Below are 10,967 nucleotides of genomic sequence, written 5' to 3'. Positions count from 1 at the left end.
TTCATTTAATTTTTATGTCAAGTTTGGTGCCAATTCTTTTAATTGTTATTTTTTACTATTTTCTTAACTGATTTGTTTTTTTCAATTCCATCCTTAAACATTTAATTTCATTTAAACTTTCCCTTCACATTTAATATTAGTTGGTTTTTATGTTGAATTTAGTCCTAATTCTTTTAATTGTTATTTGTTTTTTTTTTGCATTATTTTTTTATTGACTTTTTTTCCTCAATTTCATCCCTCAATATAGGTTTGGTTAAGAATCTTGCTTCTTTATTTTTCCAGGTTTGCCTTTAATGGAGACACCTTGATCTCATGACTCGAGTCATAGATCTTAAAGATTAGCCTAGATCGACTGTGATCTTTTTTTAAAGCGTATTTTTTCAAATATTTTTGTCGCCGGTATTTGTGTTTGCTTTGCTATTTATGAAGTTATCCCAATTTCATGTTTTAGGTCATGTATTTGATTCGTTCACTCGAGTTGGTTGTTGGGTTCACTCGAGATTTTATATATATATATATATATATATATATATATATATATATATATAGTTTCCATCATATTGGCATATGCTCATTCCATCATATTTATAATTTAAAATATGAGTTTTTTAGAATAGATTTATCTTTTATTTATTTAAATAAAAAATTTACTAAAAATAATCAGATTATATCTCATCTTTACAGTTTCTTTATTGGTTATTGTTAACAATTTTTTTTTATTTACATAAATGGTTATCAATTTATTTAGTTAGATGATTGCATAGGCTTTTAAAATGACAATTTTAATTTTTCATGTAAAAAAATATATTGGAGCAGTCTACATACCTGGTTTTTTTTTTTTTAAAGTATTATAACTTGCATGTCAAATTCATGATTTTAATATTTTTTTAGTTTTTCCATTTTTTTCTTTACACTTTTGTTTTTTGGAAAAAATATTATTTTTTTTACTCTTTACACTTGGCCTATTTATACTTTTCTTTCTGTTCATTTTTTTTATTCTTTTTCTAATGTTTTTTCTTTACACTTTATTTTTTGAAATTTATTCTACACAGACTACGGAAATGGTGTTTCAATTGCAACATTATTCCATTTTTTAGCTACATTAAAAATTAACTTAAAATCGTACATATTTCTATTAATGCATGTGATTTTTATCATACTTTATTATATATAAGTGTTGACTTTGTGTTTCATGGTTATATTTTTTATTTGATGTAAAAAAACGTTTTAATAACACCTAAACATTAATTTTTTTGTATTGAAAAAAACATTATTTAACCTGCAGCTAAACAAGTTGAATAAACACATTAAAATTTGTTTTTTTATTTATTTACAAAAATAATTATCATAGACTTTCTTATTTATAATTAGATTGAACAAACACATTAAAAAAAAATTTTGTATTTGTTGACACAAATAATTATTATAAACTTTCTTATTTATAATTATAATTTAAAAAAAAAACTTAAATTTAAAAAACTTGCATATTTATTTTCTGTTTTTTATATAAAAAAAAAATCATCTGAACCAGAGCATAACAAAAATCTCATTACTAGTGTTGTTCTCTATTTTGTAAACATCTGGGATGAGATCTAAGGTTTAATACATACAAATATCTTCTTATGATCACGACAAAGTTGAAGTGATGTTTTCTCAATATATTTTGTGTACAGAGACTATACATCCTATTTAAATTTCAGAACACATGTTACCAGAAGTAATTCAAGTTTGAAATAGTTCTTTGGTTATTAAAAAAAAAAAAACAATTTGTGATCAACTAATATAACAATGAATTTCAATAATAATAATAATAATAATAATAATAATAATAAAAACAATTTGTGGTCAACTAATATAACAATGAATTTCAATAATAATAATAATAAAATGTACCATAATGGGTATTTTTACTAAGATTATTATTGTGAAAGCCCTGTCCTTGTTAATTAGAGTGATAAATCCTTATTCTTGCCTATTCTTTTTTATTTATTGTTTTGCCACCAATTTATTAAACATCAATTTGAGCTCCAAAGTAGAGAAAAAGGAGTCCAGTGAGCAAGCTGCCATCACAGCTGCAAAAGCAAAAGACTATATAAAGAAACCAAACCAAACATAGTCAATCCCTTGTTCTTGCCTCTTTCTCGATATTGATCACAATAGGACAAGATCTGGAATTGCTAGCTATATTTGATGCATGAGGACAGAAACAAGGAATGCTTTCAGTTTTTCCGTGAATAATTTCCACTTATTCTTGGGTGTGTTTGAAAGTGTAAGTGAATATTGTTTTTTAAAGTAATTTTTATATTAGTATATCCAAACAATTTAAAAATTAAAAAAAAATTATTTTTTAAGAAACACACTCAAAACTAAACTCGAAGAAACACCCTGTGATGCAGCCAAATCTCAACTGCTGTTTACCATGGTCAAAAGCTACACAGTAACCATAGTATTAAACAAGAATACTCTCATGTGGGTGGTTCCCCCTTATGATACCATATAACTGTTCGCTAAAGTTTGCATTTACGGCAGATTATATACCTTAAACCCGAAATAAATACCCATATTTTAGCTATTTATAATTTAGTATGAACCTTTTCTGGCTCGTTACATCTCTATTTTTATAAAGATCATACCATAAGCATTAAAATGGAGGTGGTGCTATAAGAAATACACTTTATCAAACATCGTTTTGTTCTTTCGTTAAGAGCCTCTAAACAGAGAAGGAAAAACTGCAGTACTCAACATGACCTCGACTCTCGACTTTAATTTCATAAACATGCAATTCTACTTGCTACTCTCTGATACTGCAATGCCATTATTTGCTAGGCCCAGCAAACTGCTAATCGATCGAGCTTTGACCGCGCCAAGCTTCACCTTCTTCTTTGCAATCATTAGAGGCTTCGTGTCATCTCCATCTACATCAGCTGGAACACCATCAAGTTTAGTATCTGATAATAAACGTTTCGTTTTCTTTTCCTCCGATGAGGACGAGCTCGATAATGGCTTGGACTCGACCTTCTTGGGTGCAGTGCGAGCCATGGATCGGCTTCGAACGCTATTCATGCTTCTCAGCCTTCCTTTGCCCAAGTGATGCTCACAAAGCGAGTATCCCACAAGAGTTTGCTGGCAACACCTCCATCCTCTCCCATTTACACGACTGCACCTCGATCCTTCCATAAGTGCACCACCTCTAGCTTTCCTTTTCACACTAGTATTATTAGTAGCACCACCAAGGCCCTCTTTGACGATTTCATTACTTTCTTCTTCTTTTTTGTTATTTCCTTTCTGCAGCACGCATTTCTTGTTCATCTTTGTCTTCATTTTCTTAGCTTTCTCCATTATTATTTCTTCATCATCTGATGGTCTTTCGAACCTTCCTCTTCTCTTTAATGGATATGCTTTCTCTCCCTCACCCCATCTCTCAACTCCTATAGTGCAATCAAACAACAAATATCAAAATGTATATGTCTTTCATGGTGGTGAGTCTGTGGGGGCATAGCTAGTATTGTTGTTTTGAAACATGATAAGAATTTTACCTTGACGGGAACAACTTGATGGTGTAAGATTCATAGTTTCTATTTCTGCACCCATGAAACTTCCCTTCCTAAAACAAATAACCAGACCAAGAAGATCCACAAACACACACATGAAATTCACAAAGCCCAAGGAAACAAATACTAGGTAGCAAGTAAGAAGAAGAGAAGAATGCAAGAATGTAGAGCGAAATGTGTAGGACCATCATCCCATGATAACATGCACCGCATGGGCATATTAGCTAGCCAAAATAGAGAAAAAAGAGAGCACCTAGATTAGATTTAGAGTAGATGGTGAGGTATGGTTGCTAGCCAAAGCTGATAAATAATAAAATAAAAACACTTGAACAGTACCATCCACTAATTAGTAATTACAGTATTTTTCCTGGTAAAATTCATACAAGGGCCTCTATTTTCAACCTCTTCTAGTACAAGATTTTATGAAATGAGGGAAGAACATGGATTTTTTACTTTATGTCTTCAATTCTTTCTCACCTGGTATCATTACTCCTCTCTCCATCTCTCCATCTCTCATCTTTCTCCAACATAATCTACACAATAAAATCACAACAAATAGAGGATACAATCAACCATACTTGCTGTCTAATGTGATCTTATGGGGGTGCAAAATTAACCATAAAAGGTGAATCCAACGAAATGCCTTTTTCATGTAACACTGAACACAAATGCACTCCTCTACTAAACCACCAACAAAATAAACTCAAAAACAAGATATATTAAAAGGGGGGTATAGTGTTTTTTTTCTCACCAACCAAAATTAACAATCACTGCTTACCTTCTCTCCTTGTTGTGCCCCAGCACTAACTGCAGAGCAATCTTGGCCACCTCCGATCGGTTGATTTGGTTGATCAGATGGCTGGGAGTCATAGCAAGCAAGCCTGTGAGGTTGTTGAGGGAGATTTTGAGGTGGGTTTTTGTGTATTTGAAGTTGCACCACAGGAGACTGGAACTGGGGATCTGAGAGAGGTACAGGAGATAGAGAAGATAGAGGTAAGGGAACCTGTCTTTTCCTGATCCTCATAGGTGCAATATAAGATTTTGCTATCTCTCTCTGTGTCTTAAAAAGATTTGATCAGACAAAGAAACCAAAACTAACCCACAACCAAGAAGTGATCTTTCAAGTGAGGGTCAGAGGAATTTTACAAATATGTAGAGAGAGAGAATTAATAAACAGGGTGTTTGCACCCCAACACTACTTCCTGTACCAAAAACAAATACAATAACTCCAAGAAGAAGAAAAAAGAAAAAAGAAAAAAATATATAAATGCTTTATTAATAATAATAATAACAACAACACACAACTCTCTCTCTCTCTCTCTCTACTTTTTTATTTTGTTGCGCAACAGAGAGCAAGGGGTTTGGGAGGGTAGTAGTGATCCTCATGGTTAGAGGAGGTGTGCAGGTGGGGTGGCACGTGCGAGTGACTGGCCAAAAGGGTAGCAGGTAAGAGGGGAATCACGGAGGAGGAGGGGACAGGGTACGGACGAGACTGCCAGGGTGAAAGCGAGGGGCAGAGAATACAAAATGATGGGAGCGGGTTGTCTGTTTTTCTAATCATTTATTTATTTGTTTGTACTCTTTTGCTACTATATATTAATTGTACACTCCTATATTTCTAATCAATCTAATAATATTTCATTTTCACTTTTTTTGTACTAACATTTCTCCATACCGGTTTCATAATTTTTTAAAAAATTATTTACAATCCCCTTAATATTACGTAGCTAGACTGATGTTGAATTTGAGATTTTGAAAAGAAAATATGAAATAAAAATAAGAAAGGATGAAAGAAAAACCTGAAAATAAACTAACCTTTCATTAATAGTTATGGTAATTATTTATTATATGATGAAAAAAGGAAAGAAAAACTACTCAACATATTTAATATCATATATCATTAAATGATTTAGTGATATAACAGATTGATAAGTTGAGTTTTCACTGCTATATTAGTGTATCAATCAATGTGATCATTTTTAAAATGTTAACATTTTAAACCAAGATATCAACTTATTTTAGTTGCGTGAATTTAGAAGCCGACACTCCATGATATAATAAAAAATATAGATCTAGTGATGTGCCCTGCAATAATACTGCAGCATTTTTTTTATTTTTTTTTTTGAAGTAGGATATCTTTTACGCCCCATACTAAATTATTTTTCCCTGAACAAAGCTTTTAATAACAAGGCATGCCCTGTAGTTCGTGACCATTAATATTTGTGGACAGAGAGATTCAAACTACAGATCACATAGAGCATCCCTCTTGACCCCATGTTTTTTATCAACTCACTTATCCATAGATGATTGATGTTGTAGTATCCTTCAAACTCGTATATTTTATACTAAGTTATTTCTTTTCCAATAAGGTTTTCAATAACAAGACATGTCCTATTGTTCGTGATCATTAGAACTTGTTTAATAGTGTAGTTGTAGTTGCTTTTTAAATAACTTTTTTCTAAAATATATGTCAATGATATTTTTTTTATTTTTTAAAAATCATTTTTGATATCATCACATCAAAATAATTTAAAAACATTAAAAACATATTAATTTGAAGTTAATAAAAAAATAAAAAAAAATAATATATTTTAAAAACACTTTTAAAATACTGAAACAAATAGCCTGAAATCATAAAGGGAACATACCTTTTGAACTATGCTCTTTATCAACTCACCCCTTCATAAATGGTTTATGCTACAGCATCCTTCAAACCCGTTTCATGTAGCTATGGCCTAATTTTTATTAGCTATTTACGGATGAAGAATGAATTGTAACTTTAGATAAATTATAGAGTTAGACATTGAGAAATTTTAAAATACAGGAGCTAAAGTGAAGCGTAGGAGGATCTACATAGACTAAAATATGGTTCATTCTTTCTTTACTTCTCTCTTTTGAAGAGAAGAGGTAACGGGTCCCATACAGCTCTCTATCCCTTGAGAGTAGCCAAGATGCTCTTTCTTTTGCATATGTGTGGATTAATTTTGCATTATTATTTTTTATTATTATTAACGTGGGTGTCCGGGCCAGCTTGCGTGCACCACGACTAATCCCACGGCCCACTGAACATTCTGCAAGCCCAGTGAACAGGTAAGACACCACGGGGTGAAAGACATACCGCACAGGAAGGAACCCAATAAAGACAGAAAGGAACAAACTCTCCAGCCTCATTCCCACTAGGACTCGAACCAAAGTTCGAAAGAAGGAGAGCTGCCCCAACAATCACTGAGCCAATAACCTGTTGGTGCATTATTATTAGAGTGGGAGTTTGTGAATTGTGACAACGAGTATATTACAATTGCAATTTCACAAGCTAATTATTGTTGTTTAAAGAATACTTTAGATACAAATTCATTGTCACGTTTCATTGTAAGAGTATAATAGTGTCTTTGCCCTCCTTAGAAAAACAAATGTCTTGGTTTTGGGGGCATTGAAAACTTTCTCGAAGGCCATTGATTATTATAGGATTGATCAGGGATTTTTGTGTTTTTATTTTATTTTATTTTTTATAGCATAAAAATGATCTCGTTGCTCTTTAAATTAAAATTTATAAAACTAGAAATAATGATAGTAATATATTTTTATTATTTTGAATATAGTAAAATGACAAGTTTACCTTTGTAATCAAAAAAATTAAACCATGTATTCGGGGGCTTTCGGTCTTTTCACATTAGTTTTTTTGCAATTACATAGTTTATCAAGGGTGTTTTGGTCTTTTAGCATGATTTAATTAATAATTAAATTGAAAAGGTTGCTAGCATGTAAAGCACACGCACTAGCTCATGAGATGAGTACGCACATGCACTTTGGGTAGCGCGTGCATTGTCGCTAGGTGGTGAAAACCATTCTTTCTCCGTGTTTCATTGGAAGCGTTATCATGTTATTTTTCTCATAATATGATGTGTGTCAAAGGTGATGACACGATATGTCACCATCGGGCACTTGTTTTTTTCTCTCTTTTTTCTTCTTTAAAAATTACAATTCGGCCCTTTTTATTGTTGGTATTTTAACTTCAGTCTTTACTCTTTTGATTTTTAATTTTTTTCTTAGTCTCTTTATATAATTGTTTTTTAATTCCATCATTCAATCTTAATTTGTCATCTATTGTTTTTTTCAACTTAGTCTTTATTTTTTTTTTTCTATTTTTTTCTTGATCTTTTTGTTAGAGTTTTATTGGTTTTAGTTTTTATTTTTTTTTTTTAGGCCTTTTGTTAAATTTTTTTTTTAATTTCACCCTTCAATCAAAATTTATTTATATTTTTATTTCAATTTTGATCCTATTTTTTAAATTGTTTTGGTCCTTTAGTTAATTTTTTTTTTATTTTCACAACAAAAAATAACTTATATGGATTCATAAATTATGATTGTAGATGGCACGAGTTGAGAAAATAATGAGTATTTATCATAACTTGTAATAAATCATCTAGTCAAATATTTTTTTTTTTTAATATTTTACGCCAAATTCATCAAATTTATTTTCTTAAGGTTCATTTGATTTAGGCTATTTTTTCCCCTTCTTAACAACATGTTTCTACTCTTCAAAATTAATTTCCGAATTTTGTAACTTAATTTTAGGTGACTAAAGGATGTATTGAAAAAATACATTAGAATATAAGGATTTAAAAGCATTTAAAGACCAATTGGAGAAATAGTTTAATATATATAAACAAATTCATGCATTAATCCACTAAACTTGTATAAACAATTGTGAAATGCCCTCAAAATAATCTCAATCCCTTTTAAATTAAAATGAGGAGAGATTATTAGTATAAGTTCAACTCCCATAATTGAAAAAAAAGGTTTAATAGTTTAATCTATTTTTATATAATTGATTAAATCTCTAATATGTTTCTACGTTATATATATATATATATATATATATATATATATATATATATTTATATATATATATATTTCTATCTTAAAATCTTTCATCTAAACTAACATAATTATATTTTTCATCTTAAAATTGTCTTTGAGCTAGAAAATGATATAATTTTAAACTTTTGAAAAAATCAATTTTTTTAAATTGTTTTTCTAGATTTTGATGTCTGAGTAATTTTTAAAAATTATTTCTTAAAAAAATGAGCAATTTTATATAATATCATTATATTAATCAATTATATTTTTGAAATGAAAAATATAATTACGTTAATATACATGAAAAAAACTTATTATAAAGATATATTAAAGAATATAATACTATAAAACAACACAACAATTTATAATTAAAATATATTGATTTAAAAAAAAAATATAAAAACATATTGAGTATTTACCATAAAAATATAAATCTAAAATGTCAATATTAAATAAAACACTAAAAGGCAAGAAGTTTTTATTGTAGCCTCACGTTTTATATACCCAAATATAAAGTATTATGGATTATGACAGTGTTTTTTTTTTTTTTTTTCTAAACTATGTTTCTCAATCCTAACTTTCTAGGACCAAATTAGTGATTAATTTCTTATAATTTGTTGTTACGAGGTACAATTAAAACAAAGAACACCAAAGTGTTAAACACATCAAAATAATGTGGCTGCACTAGAATTCCCACAAAAAGTTCTATTTTTGCCATCTATTTTTCTCCTCTTCTACCAGAGTCCTATAATTTTTGAAAGTTTTGTTTTGATTCAAAACTTTTTTTTTTTTAAAAAAGCAAGAGAGTTGCTAGAAAATAACAAAAAAAAAAAGATAAAGTCATTGGTTAATTATACTTCAACTATGAAAAAGATCATTTTTAATGTTATCAATGAGTTTCATTTAATAATAAAAAATTTCATTGAGATGCTTTTCTCTTCATATTCTTGGAAAAAATGAGATTGGGCTTAAAAGAGAATTTTGTTTTTTGTTTGATTTTTTATTTTTATATGATTTTTGGAGTGTTTTGAATTGATTTATTGGTTTATTGACATTATAAGGATGCTTTTAGATATTTCTAAGTGAAAATGGGTTTTAAAATGATTTTTCATCATATACCCAACCTAATTTTTTAACCTTCTCTCCAATAGTTAGAAACTGAGTTGATAAATAACCCGTCGTCTGCCTTAACAAACAACATGTCACCTACCTTCATTTCTTTTAAAAATAAAGAGAAAAAAATCAAGTTATCTGCCTTTTCATCTTAAAAAAAGGGAAAGGCCGAACAAGTTGGGCCTCAAAAGAACAGACTCCTAATCCTTTTTTAACTTTATATATACATGCGCCCTTGACTAGTAGACATTTAATTTTAAATTAAATGAATTAATATGGATGAATTTAAAAAAAGCTTATGTTAATTTTTTTTAATTAAACAATATTTAGTTTTTGATTGGTTTTCTTACATTTTTTTTTCTAATATCAATAGATGTTCTTCTGTGCAAACCTTTTTTTTTTTTTTTTAAAAAAAGGTAGGATTCTTCATCAGTAATATTATACTACTCTTTTTATATTAGAATCCCCCACCCGGTTTTTCCTGGGCCTTATATAAGTCATTATGAGGGGCTCGGCCGAAGAGATATATTGTCTTCTCGGACGAAAAGAAGGGTCACGGATCTAATTGCGTCTAATATCTTTGGTTTTTTTAATTTTTTTTTTTATCTAAGAAAAAACGATTGAATAAAATCATAGAAAAAAAAAATTATGTTTAAGCAGGGACTTTAGTCACCAGAAGCAGAAGGTTTTCCTTTTCCTTTTTCTCCATTTGGTGTTCCTTCTCCAGCAAAAAAATAATAATTAAAATAGCCTTCTCTGTCCATCTCATTATTGTTTGGAAGTCACAATCATCTCTACTTTTATTTTCAGGGATTTTTTTTGAAAATGTGGTATAATTTATTATTTAAAATGTTTTTTTATTTAAAAATATATTAAATTATTTTTAATTTATTTTTTAAAATTTATTTTTATTATCAACATATCAAAACAATCTAAAAAAAATCCTGATAAATAACAAAAGAAAAAAAAAAAAAACAAAAAGAAATTCACATACAAAATCAAATCACAAGAACCGATAGAAAGTAATCTTTTTATTTTTTATTTTTCTCCTGGGAGAGTGGCCAAGTCCGAAATCATTCCTTCCCATTCAAAGACACAAGAAATACGTATTTAATATGGACAATTCACAACAAGTCACATGGCAATAGATATAACAAAGCTATAATTGTGTTCTTCAATGGAGGAAAATGACACGTCGAAGAACCCCACAAGGCATTTGATGGAACGTAAATTAAATTCTGTGGCTCGTTCTTAGGCTTCTGTAAAGAGCGATCCAGCTCTCTTCATCATTATCATCAAGGTGCATCCAAGCCAAGAACGGAACGGAAGAAGAGAAAGAGAAAGAAAGTCTATGGTTGGGATCATAATTTGATTTGAATTCCGATTGGATGGTGTTTTGAGTTGTAGATCTTGATTTCCATTGGAGCATAATTTATTTATGTT

The 10,967-nt window shown here is 29.4% G+C and overlaps 1 protein-coding gene across 1 annotated transcript; it reads right to left on the bottom strand.

Moving 5' to 3' along the window:
• Window positions 1-2,635: 2,635 nt before the first annotated feature.
• On the bottom strand, window positions 2,636-4,849 carry LOC118051381 (uncharacterized). Its single transcript, XM_035062006.2, has 4 exons — window positions 4,330-4,849; window positions 4,029-4,084; window positions 3,537-3,604; window positions 2,636-3,428 (listed from the first exon to the last, which is right to left on the bottom strand). Exons 1-4 carry the CDS (start codon window positions 4,573-4,575, stop codon window positions 2,785-2,787), a joined length of 1,014 nt encoding a protein of 337 aa, XP_034917897.1. The 5' UTR covers window positions 4,576-4,849; the 3' UTR covers window positions 2,636-2,784.
• Window positions 4,850-10,967: the final 6,118 nt, after the last annotated feature.

The sequence above is a fragment of the Populus alba genome, chromosome 16 (genome assembly GCF_005239225.2).
Source record: "Populus alba chromosome 16, ASM523922v2, whole genome shotgun sequence".
In the NCBI taxonomy this organism is placed as follows: domain Eukaryota; kingdom Viridiplantae; phylum Streptophyta; class Magnoliopsida; order Malpighiales; family Salicaceae; genus Populus; species Populus alba.
Note: the sequence above shows the minus strand (reverse complement) of the source record. Positions and strands in the feature narration are given on the sequence as shown.